Here is a 19,529-nt window from a genome sequence, read left to right as displayed (position 1 = left end):
GCACTGTGTCGCTAATGCAAGTCTATGGAGAAAAAACGCATCCTGCCAGCACTTTTGCAGGATGCGTTTTTTCTGCAAAACGACGCTAGTGTGAAAGAGGCCTTACGCACGAGTAGCAGAAATGATCTGACCTGAAAAACCAACACGCTGCACATTTCCAAATCTAAAGCATGTTCATTATATTCCAGAAATCCACTGAGAATGCCCAATACAAACCGCAGAAACATATGAAACCTACAGATTTAACAGTGGAATCTACAACTAAATCGAAAACGGAATTTTGTGTTCTAACGGAATCCACTATAACTCAAGCACCAATGTAAACCTGTGTAAACCTGGAGTTGATCCCTTAAAGGGAACCTGTCACCTCAAATTGGGATATTTAAATCAGTTTTTACCGGTCCGATGGCCGGCGTTTCCTCTTCATTTCTCCACTCAGTCCGTCCCTGTTGTCCGCAGTATGTTAGTGAACTAGAGTATGTGAGCGCCATAGTTGGTGCTTGCGCAATGCAATCTTCGGTGGCGCACGCGCAGTATGCTTTGCCCAACTGCGGGCAAAGCCGAAAAGTATTACTGCTCATGCACTCGTGCACTTTGTCCCGGAAGTATTTCGCTGTGTTGCGGGACTACTATGGCGCTCACATACTCTAATTCACTAACATATTGTGGACAACAGGGACGGATGGAGTGGAGAAATGAAGAGGAAACGCCGCCCAATCGGACCTGTAAAAACTCATTTAAATATCCCGCCAATTTGAGTTGACAGGTTCCCTTTAAGAGAGCTTGGTAGCTGCATAGTGTTTATCTGCAGCTTCTTTATTATTATTATTATTATTATTATTTATTGTTATAGCGCCATTTATTCCATGGCGCTTTACTTGTGAGGAGGGGTATACATAATAAAAACAGGTACAATAATCTTAAACAACACAAGTCACAACTGGTACAGGAGGAGAGAGGACCCTGCCCGCGAGGGCTCACAATCTACAAGGGATGGGTGAGAATACATTAGGCGAGGGTAGAGCTGGTCGTGCAGCGGTTTGGTCGATTCTTCAATCATTTTGTCTACTTGGTGGCAGCTGTCTTGGGTATTACAGCGTTGTCCTATCCAATTTGATCCCTAGTATAGACCAGTGTTTGCTATGTCAGGTTTTGGCACAATAAGCAGACTCAGCAGCTGAGCCTGCACCATACATGGCAAGTGCCAACTGTGTTATACAGCCAGCATCTGCCTTTTACAGGAGCAGACAGCTGTGGCTCGAATAGCCATTGTTTCACCACTTAAATTTAGCTGTAAATATATGACAGAGGAATTTAAATGATGCAATTCCGGTAATGATGAGTTGTCATAGCAGGTAAATAAACCCAATTTAAGGCATGTAAAAAAACTTGACTTTTCTAATTCAAATACATCGTGGTCTGTATTATATAAAAATACTAAATGGTCCTGTATTATTCCTATATTACAAAGGCTTCCTGTAATTTGGTAACTCTACCAGCTAAAAAACCTATTCACATTACTAAAGCTATACTGTCTTGCCTAAACCATGGCTGCAGTCCATGGATTAGATATAACACTATCAGAGTATGTATGATTATTCATAGATGCAAGAACATTGAAACTGAATCAAAAGTATCTCATAGCCTCAAGTTTCGCCTTGACAGGCTTCCCCAGGGGCTAAAGCTAGAATTAAGGCCCTCATTATAGCCTTAATTATAATAAAAGTCACGTTTTTTACATCCCTTAAATTGTATTTATTTACCTTCTTTGGGTAATTTTTTATTGAGAATTTTCATTCATAAAGGGTTGTATGTCTCTTTTGAGTAAGTCATAGAAGCTGCGGAAGGAACCTTTGTTTGATGTTTGGTCACGGCATCTCTCCGGGCAAAAATGCAAATATATACGGAATATCAAAATACTCTATCTGCCCACAAGTGTAACAATAACAACTACAGTTTGCCATAGAAAAAATAATCCTTCATACAGCCTCTTTGATGGAAAAGGAAAAATCTAAGGACCTCAGAAAATGGTGAAACAAACATTTTTTTTTCACCCAAGTTCCGAATTTTTTTTTTTACCTTTTAATTTCAAAAATTAAATAACTATACTGGCTTGGCATCACAGTAATTGTATAGACCTGGAGAATCACGTTGCCAGATTTAGAACACAACGAATGCAGCAAAACCAAGATGTAAAAAAATAAAAATAAATGGCGGAATTGAGGTTTTTTTCATTGTTTCCCCCAACTGGAATTTTTGTTAATGTTTTTCAGTACCTTATATGGAAGAATGAATGGTGTCATTCAAAACGTCAATTCGTTCGACAAAAATAAAAAATAAAAAAGGAAAAAATGAAAACTCATAAATGAAAAATTGGATGATCAGGAAGGGGATTATTGAACAATCCTGTAATACTCAGCCAAGCTGCTGCTAAGTACATGGCTTCCAGGTAGATGGAAAATGAGAATATTCGAGAATATTTGAGAATTCGCAGTTGCTGATCATGTCAACTCTTACACATTGAAAATGTCAAAAATGTGGTCTTCTTGCAACCAGATTCCAGTTCTCTTTGGTTAATACGATCCCCAGCCGTTTTTTTTCTGAAGATCCCTTTACATACACCAGACCTCGCATGTCTTCCTTGTGTGCACGGCAGGTGCAGATTACACTCAAAAATCTGCTTTAGTGTTTGGCTAGGTCATATTGAATAATATATTACAGAGAGTATTTAATCTGGAAACACTGTATGTGTATGAGTCATATGGATTTTAATATAATTTTAGTGCACATGCTGCTTGCAAGGGTGCGAGTAATCAGTCCTGTTTGTTCTAGTAATCTACACATGGATATTCAAAGTGTATGATGTCATTCTTTCCTATAGCAATAAGATATTGTATTATATTGTACCAATAATGTAAAACTCAGGGGGTGTAACAATGACATTTTCTGGTCAATTCCCCTAAAGAACGTGTGTAGGAGTAACAAATAAAAATGTTCTCCTTTAACAAACAGAGAAATTCTTCAGTTAATTTTTTGTGCTGTTTTTATATATTTTTTCTTCTGTATTATAAGGTGATGATTCTCTTTGTGGACATTTAGCTGGTAGGGAGTCTCAGGCCGGGGTCACACTTGCAACTGCAAAGCGAGAAACTGGCGCGAGTCTCTCGCCTCAATACCCGGCACTCGGGACCGGAGCGTGCGGCTGTATATATTTCTATGCAGCTGAGCGCTCCGGTACCGAGAGCCGGCGGCAGTGCTGGGTATTGAGGTGAGAGACTCACGCCAGTTTCTCGCTTTGCAGTTGCAAGTGTGACCCCGGCTTTAAAGAAGCGCTCCAACTACATTTTTTTATTCCCTGAACCTGTCTAAATATGTATGTAAGGTAGTGTAGGTGAGTCAGTATACTTACCGATCAAAGTCTTCCCTAGTTTCCAGTGCCACTCCACTATTCTTCTCCCTCACATGAGTGCAATTCCCGACTTGCCGGATCACACTGAGGTTTATATGTGATACTCCATAGAATTACATTGTAACAATGACTTTTGACTCATGCATAAAGCCCATTGTGAGGCCTTGAGTCAGAATTGCAGTGACGTGAGAAGAAGACTGGAGCTGCGCTGTAGTGGGAGGGGTTCTTTAAGGTATCTCTACTACAAAGAAAAGGAAACTGTCTGTCTAGTACCACCTATACGCGTTTACTGTGTAATGTCTGGCCCTTTGTTATTGAATTTTGAAAAATTACTAGGGGTATCAATCAAATCACAGACGCCCATCTGTAGCTAGCACTTTTTTTGGCATTTCTGCTCCTCATCCTTCTGACCCCACACCATATAGCTGATGTCAGAAAGTGGTTAATCCAGCTTAACACATAGATACGGTAACCGAACCAAGATGACTGCGGAGACAGATACAATAACAAAAGCATACTACAATTGACATATGTAACAAAGGTAACTGCATAAACAGTTACAAAGTGACCTCACCAAAGAAAGAGATGGTAACCTGATAGTAATTAATAGCCCACTTAATAACTATGACAAACTTTTCATGGTTTTTTTTTAATTAAAAAATGGTCCAAAAATTATCCATCTTAATCAACTGTGATCAGGCATACCATTCTGCTTAGAACAGTGATTCAAACTGACAGTGTCGCTGTCAGATCTTGCCGTGATTGAGATGAGTGATATACTATATATCCCAAGATGCTCTTCGCTTCCTCCCCACTAATATGCTTGCTGGAGGCAAAGAAATCCAACTTTGACTTATGTTTGGTAGTTTGGTAGTACTACTGCCCAGTTGGCTGGTACCAATGGTGGTCATCATGGTGATTCTGCTGGTGCTAGTGGAGCCATATTCTTAGCTACGATATGTTTTTTTTCTTTTACACAAACTTGTCCATTGCCATTTCTACCTTTACTTTTAAAGTACATTTTGTATAACATTATAATTAACATCTTATCATCTTTTCAACCTGAATTATTCAACTCTTGCCAAAAAGTATGTAATAAGAACAGAACATTTCTACATTTTAATATTAATATTTCCCCCTTAGTGCATTTGTTTACTTATTTTTGCAAGCCTATATCATTATATTTCTATGTCCATATTTATTTCTACTGCCGGGGAAAGAATGTTGCCTCAAATTGCTTGAACATTCCAATAAATAACGTTTAAAACTAAATAATACCATTAATCACTGCACATACAGTGGGGAAAATAAGTATTTAATACACTGTCAATTTTGCAAGTTTTCCCACGTACAAAGAATGGAGAGGTCTGTAATTTGTATCCTATGGACATTTCAACTGTGAGAGACAGAATCTAAAAATAAAAAACAGAAAATCACATTATATGATTTGTACATAATTCACATTTTATTGCATTAAATAAGTATTTGATGCAATAGAAATTTTTTTTCATGTTTGGTACAGAAACCTTTATTTGCAGTTATAGAGGTCAGATGTTTCCTGTAGTTCTTGACTAAGTTTGCACACACTGCAGCAGGGATTTTGGCCCTTTCCTCCAGATCTTCTCCAGATCTTTCAGGTTTGGGGGATGTCGCTGGGCAACATTGAGTTTCAGCTCCCTCCAAAGATTTTCTATTGGGTTCAGGTCTGGAGACTGGCAAGGCCACTTCAGGATCTTGAAATGCTTCTTACGGAACCACTCCTTAGTTGCCCTAGTTGTGTGTTATGGGTAACTGTCATTCTTGAAGACCCAGCCACAACCCATCTTCAATTTTCTTACTAAGGGAAGGAAGTTGTTCACCAAAATCTCATGATACATGATCCCATTCATCCTCCCTTCAATATGGTGCAGTCATGCTGTCCCTTTTTCAGAAAAGCACCTCCAAAGTATGATGTTTCTCCCACCATGCTTCATGGTTGGGATATGTTCTTGAGGTTGTACTTGTCCTCCTTCCTCCAAACATGGTGAGTGGAGTTGATACCAAAAAGTTCTATTTTGGTCTCATCTGACCACATGACCTTCTTTCATGCCTGTCTGCATCATCCAGATGGTCATTGACAAGCTTCACAAGAGCCTGGACATGTGTTTGTGTGATCACGGGGACCTTGCGTGCCGTGCAGGATTTTAATCCATGATGATGTTATTTGTTACTAATGGTAATGTTTGAGACTGTGTTCCGAGCTCTCTTCAGGTCATTGACCAGGTCCTCTCATTTTTTTCTGGGCTGATTCCTGACCTTTCTCAGAATCATCCTTACCCCACGAGGAGAGATCTTGCATGGAGCCCAAGACCGAAGAAGATTGACAGTCATCTTGTGTTTCTTCCATTTTCTAATAATTATACAGTTATACAGTTGTTGCCTTCTTACTGAGCTGCTTGCCTATTGTCTTGTAGCTCATCCCAGCATTGTGCAGGTCTACAATTTTGTCCCTGTGTCGTTTAGACAGCTCTTTGGTTTTGGCCATGATGGAGGGGTTGAAGTGTGATTGAGTGTGTGGGCAGGTGTCTTTTATACAGGCAACGAGTTCAAACAGGTGCAATAATATAGGTAATGAGTGCAGAGTAGGAGGGTTTCTTAAAGAAAACGAAACAGGCCTGTGAGAGCCAGAATTCTTGGTGGTTGTTAGATGATCAAATACTTATTTCATGCAATAAAATGCAATTTAATTATTTAAAAATCCTACAATGTGATTTTCTGTCTTTTATTTTTAGATTCTGTCTCTCACAGTTGAAGTGTACCTACTATAAATATTACAGCCCCCTCTATTCTTTGTAGGTGGGAAAACTTGCAGTGTATCAAATACTTATTTTCCCCACTGTATAAATAATTGCATCACTTCGTATTGTGCAAAAGTTTTAGACAGATTTGGAGAGAAATGCTGCAAAAGATGAATGCTTTAAAAAAATAGATATGTAAATAGATAATGTTTTACAATTAACAAAGTACAAAGTGCATAAGCAAAAGAGAAATCGAAATTAAATCAATATTTCGTGTGACAGATTCTGTTTTGAAGACAAAGTGCGATCACGCCAAATCTTGATTCCATTTACATTTCTCTTACGTTTATTCACTTTACACTTTGTTAATTGATAAAACAAAATTAAACTATTAAGGCTTTTATTTTAGAGAACATTCTTACTTTGCAACATTTTTCCATATCGGCCTAAAGTACAAAAGTTTGTTTACATGATATCACAAGAACAAGCAGTTTACGTTATCAAACAGGGGAGATTAAAGTCCACACATGAATTGGCTTCGTTACAATGACTTGGAATAAGTTAATGTTTACTTTCCCAGCAGAGCACACATTACCTAGACCTGGACCCAGTTGCCTGATAGCAAGAGATAAAAGACTCCTATGTGAAGGGTAATACGCCAGCTGTAAAATGACTAAATTTTAAATATTTTTATTGCGCCTTCTCGCTGGATTTATCCGACGGCGACGGCCACGTGACATCTGTGTCATAACTCCCAGAATGCGCTGCTCCTTCCTCATCTCACCCGAAGCTTCTCAGGACTATGGATCATATGCAATTTTTCAAAACCAGAGACCCGCTGGCAGGTTCTGCCGTAAGTATCGGAATATCAATGTAACTGTCAATATTTACTTTGTAAACAGATTTTTTTCCAATTCTTTAGACTTTTATTTCATTGTATCGTTTTTTTCTTTTACCTCTGTTACTTAGTAACTCTCATTCTATCTTCCTCGCTGGATAAAAGGGGAATTAAATTATTACTTTGTTTCATATACAATTACTCTGTATAAAAAGAACATTTACAAATATCGGTTATCAATGCTGCTTAATTGGAGGTCTCATTGGAGTATTGAGGTGGCAGAGCTGAATTTATTATTTTTTGTATCATTTTGGGAGTGTATTCTGGGGAGAACTTTCAACGAGCCGTTTTCTGCAAATCTTTCTATAGTTTGTGTGCGCTTGTAAAATATGCTGCACCCATTTCATAGCCTCATTCAATGTCAGTGATTTGTCAAGGTATCCAAAAAAAAAAACAAACTTATTTTCATCAGAGTCAGGTTTTCTCATCAGTCATTTACACATATGGAAAAATAAATAGCAAAACTTCTGCACACTGAGGCCATCCGTGGACTGACCATAATTGTCACAGACCCATAGACTTCTATGGGCAATTTTGATCCATGAAGGTGATCAAATTTGACATGTCTGTGATTTTTTTGCAGACATGCTACCTGTAAAAAAAAACACCAACATGTTCATATAAACATCTCCTCAGATTATAATAGGTATGAGTTCTATACGTAAAAATTATGCATAGAACATGTACGTGAAAAACGGACATCTGAATGACGACTTATAGTGTAACTTCGTTCTCTCGCTGAGCTTTTCATTTTCTACACTTATTAAGTAAATTAAGTTATCTACGCTTTTTCATTGCATTTTAGCGCAGTTTTTTTCATGAGTTTTTATCACATTTTTTATGTTGCGGTTTTTATCACTTGTTGGTAATTCAGGTTAAAGCTGCTTTGTTTTTGATACTTTCTGGTATTTGGCACTGACAAAACCTTATTAATATAGTCATACGCGGATTACATGCATTTTTTATGCATTTCTGCCGAGGAGGAAAGGCATTAAAAACGCATGTGCGTTCTTTACCTGTGGATTCTCCACTTCTAATGCAAATCTATGGGGAAAATCTGCACATAAAGCTCAGCGTTCCCGCAAGAGAAATGAAAGTTTGAGGATTTGACACCCACAGGTCAGTTTACACTAAATAAAAAAATCAGAGGGCAGGAGATTTCTATAAAACGCATCCACTTTTGCTGAAGCTGTAAGATGCTGCATCTGTGACTTAGTGAAAATACTCAGTATCAAAAACTTAGCAAAATCGTATCGTGTGCTCACAGCCTAAGGCCGGTTTCACACGTCAGTGGCTCCGGTACGTGAGGTGACAGTTTCCTCACGTACCGGAGACACTGACACACGTAGACCCATAAAAATCAATGCATCTGTTCAGATGTCATTGATTTTTTGCGGACCGTGTCTCCGTGTGCCAAACACGGAGACATGTCAGTGTTCGTGGGAGCGCACGTTTTACATGGACCCAATAGAGTCAATGGGTCCGCGTAAAACACGGACCTCACACGGACATTCTCCGTCTGGGGTCCGTGTGCGTGCTGGAGACAGCGCTACAGTAAGCGCTGTCCCCCCCACGTGGTGCTGAAGCCGCGATTCATATCTTCCCTGTAGCAGCGTTTGCTATAGAGAAAATATGAAGAATAGTGTTAAAAATAAAGATCCATGTGTCCGCCGCCCCCCCACCCCCTGTGCGCCCCCCCGCTGGTCAGAAAATACTTACCCGCTCCCTCGCTCCTTCCTGGTCTGGCCGCGCCTCCTACTGTATGCGGTCACGTGGGGCCGATCATTTACAATCATGAATAGTCGGCTCCGCCCCTATGGGAGGTGGAGCCACATATTCATGACTGTAAATGATCGGCCCCACGTGACCGCATGCAGGAGAAGCCGCGGCCAGACCAGGAAGGAGCGACAGCCGACGGGGGACCCGGGTAAGTATTTTCTGACCAGCGGGGGGGCGCACAGGGGGTGGGGGGGCGGCGGACACATAGATCTTTATTTTTAACACTATTCTTCATATTTTCTCTGCAGCAAACGCTACTGCAGAGAGGATATGAATCGCAGCTTCAGCAGCTTCAGCACCATGCAGAGTGGGTACCACACGCTCCGTGTGGTACCCACTCGCCATACGGGCGGCACACGTGTGCCGCACGTATGGCCTCCGTGAGTTCCCAGGCACACGGACACGGATAACTCCGGTACCGATTTATTCCGGTACCGGAATTATCTGGACGTGTGGGACAGCCCTAAGGCTATATTTACACATTGCATAGTTCGTCGATTTTATGCATATAAAATCCACAACGTTTTACAGCGCCGAGAAAGTGAATGAATGTTTCAGTTTAATCTCATTCACATGCTGCATTTTTGTGTGCAGAATCGGCATAAAAATTGAACTTTGTTTTCATTTTTGTCATCTGCATGTTAGGCTACTTTCAAACATCAGGTTTTTGCTGTCAGGCTAAATCCGGCGAATTTTCAAAAAAACCGATCAGGCGAATGTTGCCGCCGGATCAGGTTTTTTTTCCCATAGACTTGTATTAGTGCCGGATTGCACCGGATGACATTGCGTTTCGTCCGGTTTTCGCCGGATCCGGCAAATCTGCCGCTTCCGGTTTCTTGAAAAAAACGTCCATTGCAACGTTTTTTGTCTCCGGCAAAAAGGCCTGAAGCGTCGGATCCGGCGCTTCCGGTTGTTTGCTACAATGAAACCTATGGGAGCCGGAAGGTGCCGGATCCGGCGGCCTGATCCGGTTTTTTAAACTGAGCATGCTCCAATTTTTTTTTTATCCCATACTCTAGATAGGCTAGCCGGATCCGTCAAAAAAATGGATGCGTCGCATCAGTTTTTCAAAATCTGCGCCGGATCCAGTTTTTCCAACTTTCGCCGGATTTAGCTTGACACTGAAAACCTGATGTGTGAAAGTAGCCTTAGTTTCCACTTTTTTGGGGTGCATATTTTACTGATTTTACTAGATTTTATTGATTTAATGATGACGCTGAAATCCGCAATGTTTTCTTGCGTTATCTCAGCAAAAACTACGCATAAAAAAACGCACAAACAAGAATGGAAATTATACTCGGATTTTGATGGAGAAATGCTGCCGATATCAGTTTAGAAATCCTCGTGGATAATCCAAACCCGAGATTTTGCTGGAAATGCTGAAATTTCCCTGCTGATTCCGCCCTTTCCATCACAATTAATATTGTGAAGATCCTTAGCATAAGGTCATGTTCACATGTTCAGTATTTGGTCAGTATTTTACATCAGTATTTGTAGCCAAACCAGGAGTGGAACAATCAGAGGAAAAGTATAATAGAAACCCGTCACCACTTCTGTATTTATCACCCACTCCTGGTTTTGGCTACAAATACTGATGTAAAATACTGACCAAATACTGAACGTGTGAACTGTCCAACTGGAAAATTCATTCCGACAATCTGTAGCATATCCGTTACCCTAAAAAAGCTTTTGACATGTGATTTAACCATGTCCCATCATTGGGGGTCAGACCACAAACCAATTGCAACAGTGAAGAGTTTCTAGCAAGCCCGTCTTCTGTTGCGGAATTACCAGACAGATTCTTGTAATGCTGTAACTTTATTTTTCTGCAGTGAAACATTGAGGTTCCTTCTTTCCTTTTTCTAAAGATCAGGAGATTCTTGGGCAGTTAATATTTCATGACGTATTGCAAATACTGTCACATGAACTGTATTCATAGAAAGCAACCTGGCACCCTCACATAAGTACGTAACCGATGATAGAGGGTGTACTTTATTCCTACTGGGGTTTGGGCTCTTACCATCCCCTTTGTTTTGTACTTTGAGACCTACTGTAGATTACAGCATAAGGAATGCGAAAACACTTTCGCCACTTTGGTATTAACCTCTTCAGGACCTGGTAATTAATTTGTTTCTCTTTTTTTTTCGTTTTGTTTTCCTCGCCTTCTTCCAAGAGTTATAACTTTTTTTAATTTTTCCGTACACCCATATGAGGACTTGTCTTTTGCAGGACGAGTTGTAGTATTGAATGTTACCATAAAATGTACTGAGTGAGGTGAAATGCTCAAAAATATGAAATTCCGCCACTGTTTGTTGGACTTTATTATATGGTACAAATTATCCATTACCACGATTCTGTAGATCAGTATGATTATGGCCATACCAAACTTAAATGTATTTTTCTTTTTATTTAAGTGCTGGAACAAAAAATATCGATTTGTAAAAAAAAAAAACCAAAAAATGTTCTGCTGTGGTTTTTCCGAGATCTGTATATTTTTTTCCTTTTCTGTGAATAGAATAGGGTGAGAGCATAATTTTTTTTTTGCGATGTGAGCCACTATTTTCATTGATATTACTTTATGGTCAATGTGATGTGACTTCTTTTTGTTGTGTTTTTTAGGGTGATGTGACTTCTTTCTTTGATTTCAATTCTGACGTTTTGCTAAAACTAATTAGTTTCACATTTTGATAGTTTGGACTTTTCTGATTTTGGCAATACCAGATATGTTTATTTAAAAAAATGAATATCTTTATTGTTAAATGGGAAAAAGGGAAGTGATACAAATTTTTATAATTTTGTATATTTTTAAGAACTTTAGGGGATTTGAACTTGCAATCGTCCTGCTAGTCCTATATACCGCAATACCACTGTACATAGCAAAGATCACTGCCTCCTTTTAAGCTCAGTGTATGGCTGACTGTCAATGGAGTATTAAGATGGAAGCAATGGAGGTCTTCACTAGGCCTCCGGCTGTCATAGTAACCCATCATTGACCAGCAATGACATCACTTGGGGCCGATCGGAGCTGGCATGTAAAAGTCCATTCATAACCTAAATATTCCCCATTCCCCCTTCCCCTGGGAATTATATTGTTAAGAAGTGGAAGGAACAGTAACAACTCAGCCATGAGATGGAGATCCCATAACGTTACAGAGCGCGGTCACTGAGTGGTGAGAAGCAGAAAAGTCACCAACGCTCTGCTTCCTCCATAACTGCAGAGTCCAGACCTCCACTGGTATTAACATCAGCACAAACACTGCGCCCCCGCCTGGAGCTTCATGGCCGAGCAGCTGCATGCAGCCGTACATCACCAAGCACAATGCCAAGTGTCGGATGGAGTGGTGTAAAGTCGCCACCACTGGACTCTGGAGGAGACTTGTTCTGTGAAGTGATACATCACACTTCTCTATCTGCGTCTGATGGACGAGTCTGGGTTTGGCAAATGCCAGGAGAACTTTACCCGCCTGTCTGCATTTTGCCAGCTGCACAGTTTGATGGAGGATGGATAATGCTATGGGTTTGTTTTTCAGGAGTTGGCCTTGACCCCTTAGTTCCAGTCAAGGAAAATCTTAATGCTTCAGCACAAGACATTTTGGGCAATTTTTAGCTTTCTACTAGGAACAGTTTAGTGAAAGCCCTTTTAATATTCCCCATGACTGTGCTCCAGCCCATAAGGTCAATAACCACCTGGTTTGGGGAGTTTAATGTGGAAATACTTGACCGGCTGCAAAAAGCCCTGATCTCAACTCAACCCAACACCTTTGGGATGAGCTAGAATATAGAAGAAAAGTGTCCCAATCTGAATATATCAGCACAAATCCAAGCAGCTTTAATTCTGGCTGGTGTTTGATACAGGAGAAAGACCGTTATCACCTTTGCTGTGTGTTACAAGTCCTGGCTAAATAGCACATTTCAGTAGTTTAACCAGCCCCCTCCTAGGTCTATAAATTGGTCATGACAAAGAAGAGGACTGGCTTAACTATTCAAATGAGCGAATAGTCAGCCCTATTCACACATACTACAGATAAAGTGCCAATACAAGAAACTTCGGTATTTAAGAAGACCTCCTCCTCCCATCAAAATTTGTATCCTCTTAATATATTACAGACATCATATTATATAGCACTGTGTACTTACAATTGCTCATTTTGCCTTTCTACCCAATTAATTCTCCTCTATTACATTAGGTCTATGACATCACGTGATTAAAAACTGACTAGCTGAATCCTTCTAAGTTCTGTGTAGAAACAGGAGGTCAATTTTCCCTGCAGGAGTCATAAGTCACTGCAAAAGTACCTGATAAGGGGAGGAGCGAAGGAGCTGGGTCGGGAGTTGAAGAGGGGGATGATAAATGAAGGAAAAAGAGACTTTCTGTTTCAACATACAGCAGAGAAAGGAGAAGAATTAGCTGGGTAGAAAGGCAAAATGAGCAATTGTAAGTACACAATTAAAATGTTTGTTTTTTACATTTTGTTTGCTTCCCTGAATAAAACAGTTGTGTGAAAAAGTGTGCCCCTGCCTGATTTCTTATTCGTTTTCATGTTTGTCACACTTAAATGTTTCAGATCACCAAACAAATGTAAATATTAGACAAAGATAACACAAGTAAACACAAAATGCTGTTTATAAATGAATGTCTTTATTATTAAGGGAAAAAATCCAAACCTACAGGGCCCTGTGTAAAAAAGTGATTGCCCCCTAAACCTAATAACTGGTTGGGTCACCCTTAGCAGCAGCAACTGCAATCAAGCATTTGTAATAACTGTAAATGAATCTTTTACAACGCTCTGGAGAAATTTTAGCCCACTCATCTTTGAAGAATTGTTGTAATTCAGCCACATTGGAGGGTTTCCGAACATGAACCGCTTTTTAAAGGTCATGCCACAGTATCTAAATAGGATTAAGGTCAGGACTTTGACTAGGCCCCTCCAAAGTCTTAATTTTGTTTTTCCTTAAGCCATTCAGAGGTGAACTTGCTGATGTGTTTTGGATTATAGTCCTGCTGCATAACCCAAGTGCGCTTCAGCTTGAGGTCCAAACAGATGGCCAGACATTCTCCTTCAGGATTTCTTGGTAGACAGCAGAATTCATGGTTCCATTTACTATGACAAGTCTTCCATGTCCTGAAGCAGCAATACAGTCCCAGACCATCACACTACCACCACCATATTTTATTGTTGGTATGATGTTCCTTTTCTGTAATGCTGTGTTACTTCTATCCCATATGTAATGGGACATTCTCCTTCTAAAAATTAAACTTTTGTCATCAGTTCACAGAATATTCTCCCAAAAGTCTTGGGGATTATTAAGCTGTTTTATGGTAAAACTGAGACGAGCCTTTATGTTCTTTTTGCTTAGGAGTGGATTTCATCTTGGAACTGTGCCATGCAGCCCATTTTTCCAGAGCCTCTTTCTTATGGTGGAGTCATGAACACTGACCTTAACTGAGATAAGTGAGGCCAGGAGGTCTTTAGATGTTGTTGTGGGGTCTTTTGTGACCTCTTGGAGGAGTCGCCACTGCGCTTTTGGGATAATTTTAGTCTGCCAGCTGCTCCTGGGAAGGTTCACCACTGTTCCATGTTTTCTCCATTTGTGGATAATAATTCTCACTGTGGTTCACTGCAGCCCAAATCTTGAGAAATGGCTTTATAACTTTTTCCAGATCAATACAACTACAGAAAAGTACACTCGCAAAGCACTGCTTATACAGCTCTGGCAAAAAATGAAGAGACCACTGCACAGTTTTATAAAAATCAGCTTCTCTACTTGTCTGACAGCCATTCCATTCCAGTGTCAGTTGAATTCCACCCAGAGGACACCTCATTCTACTTAATGTGCTTCTGATTAGGTGATCACCTGAACCAAATTTTATTTAATGAAGGAAAGTATAAAAAACATTGCTGTGGTGTTCACAATCCTCTTGCAATAGGACTAGCTGGATGGCAAAACAAGTGCTAGTAATATCCCAAAAAGTAACAGGGATGAAAAAATAACTTTTAACCATGCCAAAGGAGTTGAAAAGAAAAGTCATGAGTGAGGAAAAGAAGGGCTCAATTCTGGATTTCCTATCAGAGGGACACAGTGAGCATCATGTTGTCTCCATCCTTAAAATTTCTAAGACAGCAGTCCATTACAACAAGGTCAAGCAGCAGACATTGGGGACAACAAAGCTTCAGACCGGCAGAGGGCGAAAATGACTCTCTACTGACCGGGATGACCATCATTTTATTTGAATCTCACTCAGCAACCGAAGGATGACATCAAGTGACCTACAAAAGGAATGGCAAATGGCAGCTAGGGTGAAGTGCACAGCAAGAACAGTTCGCAACAGGCTCCTAGAGGCAGGACTCAAGTCATGTAAAGCTAGAAAAAAGCCTTTCATCAATGAGAAGCAAAGGACTGCCAGGCTGAAGTTTGCCAAAGACCATAAGGATTGGATCATAGAGGACTGGAGTAAGCTAATCTTCTCTTATGAGTCTAATTTTCAGCTTTGCCCAACACCTGGTCGTATAATGGTTAGACGGAGACCTGGAGAGGCGTACAAGCCACAGTGTCTTGCACCCACTGTGAAATTTGGTGGAGGATCGGAGATGATCTGGGGATGCTTCAGCAAGGCTGGAATTGGGCAGGTTAATCTTTGCAAAGGACATATGAATCAAGCCGCATACAAGGTTATCCTGGAAAAACAGTTGATTCCTTCTGCTCAGGCAATGTTCCCCAACTCTGAGGACTGGTTTCTCCAGCAGGACAATGCGCCATACCACACAGCTAGGTCAGTCAAGGTGTGGATAACGGACCACCACATCAAACCCCTGTCATGGGCAGCCCAATCTCCAGACCTGAACCCCATTGAAAACCTCTGAAAAGTAATTAAGAGGATGATGGATAGTCACAAGCCATCAAACAAAGAAGAACTGCTTATATTTTTGTACCAGGAGAGGCATAAGGTCACCCAAAAGCAGTGTGAAAGACTGGTGGAAAGCATGCCAAGACGCATGAAAGCTGTGAATAAAAATCATGGTTATTCCACAAAATATTGATTTCTGAACTCTTCCTGAGTTAAAACATTAGTATTGTTGTTTCTAAATGATTATGAACTTGTTTTTTTTTGGGTTTTTTTGCATTATTTGAGGTCTGCAAGCAATGCATTTTTTTGTTATTTTGACCACTTCTCATTTTTAGAAAATAAATGCAAAATGTATTGCTTGGAACTTTGGAGACATGTCAGAAGTTTATAGAAGTTTATAGAATAAAAGAACAATTTACATTTTACTCAAAAATAAACCTATAAAGAGAAAAATCAGACAAACTGAACATTTTGCAGTGGTCTCTTAATTTTTGCCAGAGCTGTACATATCTCACTATCTATCTATCTATCTATCTATCTATCTATCTATCTATCTATCTATCTATCTATCTATCTTTTTTCACATCTAATACCTAAACATATGTCATTTGTATTGGTCATTCTATGCCAGTACTTGTCACACTGATGGTGCACACGGATGGTACACACGGACACACAGACATATGTATGCCACATGGATGGTGTCACACTGACACACGGATTGCACACAGACCACGGACCTCACCGGTACTGTTTTTTCTGGTACCGGAAATATCAGGATTTGTGACGGGGGCCTAACAGAGAAGTTGTGACTCTGTTGTCTGTCTTTTTCTGAGCTTTTCTAAGCTGATTTATTATCACATAAAAGTTCAGCTCAAGTTTGATATGATCTGTGGATCTGTAGTCATTAATCAGCACAAATGAGTTTGCAAAGAGATGGGAAAAGCATTATATACGTATATTTTGCTGTTCTCTTGTGATTATTTGATGAAAGCTGAGGCAATAAATACGCTATTTTGCATCTTTGACCTAAATATATGGTAACATACAGTATGCCATCTGAGAAGGTTTGTTATACATAGTATATACATAAATATAAGCTAAAAAGTATCAATACAAAATGATGTCCAATATAATAAATCTATTTTTTTCAGTATGATAAAGTCTATCAGGACCTAAAGAACGTTTCTAAAAATGGAGAACATTTCTGCAAAACCGTTTTGTCTGTTCTACAACAGAGGTTAGAATGAAGACTTTATCATGTGGTATATGTGCAGTATGTCATTCGTTATGTGGTTGTTAGTTAGATGTGCTCTTTAATTAGGGTATGTTCACTCTCCTCAAGACGCTGGCCCCCGATTCATCATTTGTGTTTTATTCAAGTCTCTTTTCTTTTTGTCTTTTGGTATCAAAATTTGCAACTTTTTAAAAACTCTGCCCATAAAGCAGAAAATAAATAAAAATATAAAAAACAGACTTATCTAACAGACTTGAAAAAAGGCGCAAATAGATTAGCAAATAGGGTGCAAACAAAAGATAAGGTACAACACTCACGAAGCTAGGCAAAAAATAGATGCACAAGCTATTATTAATCTCGGCCACATTTTATGTAAGGATTTTTGAAGAGGAACTGCTTCAAAATAAACATTAAAGAGTATTTGAAGTTGTTTCTGATGTGGATTTTGGATTGGATTTGTCACAAAATCCTCAGCAAAAAAAGACAGTGTGAACGCATCCTTAAGAAAAGCCATTGTGTAGGCAATGTTCTGGATGCAAAGCAGAAAGTGCAGATTTTTTGGTGAAAACATTGGCCCATAAAAGCTGTCACAGAGAAGAAATGGACTTGCAGTCCTTATCAACCCATCACGTTTTTGAACAGCCTTATTTAAGGGGTTTGTTCCATCTTGCAAATGAGTAAAAATTCTGTTGTGCTGCAAAATCCAGAAAACTTCTAAATGGGGAATGTGTTTCACTCACCGCCGTTTCACAATCCAGGGAAAATAAATTTGCCATTACAAATGCCGAAATGGTGATGAGTTAAACAAACACACTCCTGTTTTTGAAGTTTTCTGCCTTTGAAGGACTCTGAGAACAGAATTGTAAATGGCGTGGTTAACAAAAAATGTGCACTATTTTCAGGGGCTGGCTGGCAATTTTCAGCCTGGGGGGCAATCACAAAGCAGTGGCCCTCGAGTTGCGGTGGCCCTCCTTTTCCCTGCTTATATCTGGCCACTGCATTAAAGTAGCAGTGATAACAGGCTTTAAAAACAGGCTGGTACACAGATATGGGAACTGAACGGAGCTTGCTGCATAGATATAGGAGCAGAATCGAGCTTACTCCAGAGATATGTGAGCAGAACAGAGCTTACTACAGAGATATGGGAGCAGAACCGAGCTTACTGCAAAGATATGGGAGCAGAACCAAGCTTACTACAGAGATATGGAAGCAGAACTGAGCTTAGTGCAGAGAAATGGGAGCAGAACCGAGCTTACTGCAGAGATATGGGAACAGAATCGAGCTTACTACAGAGATATGGGAGCAGAACCAAACTTACTACAGAGATATGGGAGCAGAACCTAGCATACTACAGAGATAAGGGAGCAGGACCGAGCTTACTAGAGAGATAAGGGAGCAGAACCGAGCTTACTGCAGAGATATGGGAGCAGAACCGAGCTTACTACAGAGATAAAGGAGCAGAACCGAGCTTAATACGTCTACTACATGGAACCAAGTCTGCTACATAGAAACTGGAGCAGAACTGAGATTACATACATACAGTACCATAATCTAGATTACTACATTGATAGAGTACCAGAACCAAGCTTACTGCTTAGATATGGTGCCATAACGGAGCTTACTTACAAACATACACACAACAATACAGCTACACAGTGCCTAGTACTAACACCACTACACAGAGAATACATAATATCAGAGGTGTCAAACTGCATTCCTCGAGGGCCGCCAACAGGTCATGTTTTCAGGATTTCCTTAGCATTCCACAAGGTGCTGGAATCATTCTGTGAAGGTGATTAAATTATCACCTGTGCAATACAAGGAAATCCTGAAAACATGACCTGTTGGCGGCCCTCGAGGAATGCAGTTTGACACCTCTGCATAATATTATAATATCACCATTACCTCTACATGAAACTACACTCTATACAAAGACCAATGATGCCACCATACACTCCCTGACACAAGTTATGTCGCTTATTCATGTTATGTAAATAAAAGCTTATAACCTGACGTTAAATTCATCCATTAGTTGTATAAGTTATTCTTTTGAAAGCTGAAACCCTCCAAAATGTGGTTTAGGTTAAGAAAATAAATTGTTATTAAAGCAGAAATATTGATCAGTTAATGGACACAGAATGGTCAGATTTTGGCAAGACAAAATTTTTGTTGCCCACAGACAAATAATTAACTTAAAATACAAATATATGTTGCATAACATTGGTGAATGAAGTTGTGGTGCTCCTCTAGCTTCTTTGGTTTTGTCTTCCAAGCTTCCTCTTTCATCCTACCCCAAACATGCTCAATGATGTTCATGTCTGGTGACTGGGCTGGCCAGTCCTTGAGCACCTTGATCTTTTTTGCCTGGAGGAACTTTGTTGTAGAGATGGATGTATGAGATGGAGCACCATCCTGCTGCAGAATGACCTCTTTTATGATTTGGAATATAAGAGGTAGCTAATACTTCTTGATATTTTAGGCTATTGATATTGCCTTCCACCTTGCAAATGTTTTGCACACCCCCATACTGAATGTAACCCCAGACCATGATCTTTCCACCACCAAATGTAACTGTCTTCTGG

General features: G+C 39.9%; 1 protein-coding gene across 1 annotated transcript in view; it reads left to right on the top strand.

The window, feature by feature from the left end:
* Positions 1–6,896: 6,896 nt before the first annotated feature.
* The window catches only part of NOSTRIN (nitric oxide synthase trafficking), a 57,242-nt gene continuing 44,609 nt past the window's right edge, over positions 6,897–19,529 (top strand). The window contains exons 1-2 of the mRNA XM_077272783.1: positions 6,897–7,039; positions 16,865–16,950. Of these exons, the coding sequence (XP_077128898.1) occupies positions 6,989–7,039; positions 16,865–16,950 (137 nt within the window). The 5' untranslated portion in view covers positions 6,897–6,988. The remainder of the gene's footprint in view (positions 7,040–16,864; positions 16,951–19,529) is intronic.

This window comes from Ranitomeya variabilis, chromosome 7 (genome assembly GCF_051348905.1).
Source record: "Ranitomeya variabilis isolate aRanVar5 chromosome 7, aRanVar5.hap1, whole genome shotgun sequence".
Lineage (NCBI taxonomy): Eukaryota > Metazoa > Chordata > Amphibia > Anura > Dendrobatidae > Ranitomeya > Ranitomeya variabilis.
This window is presented reverse-complemented; position numbering and strand designations above follow the sequence as displayed.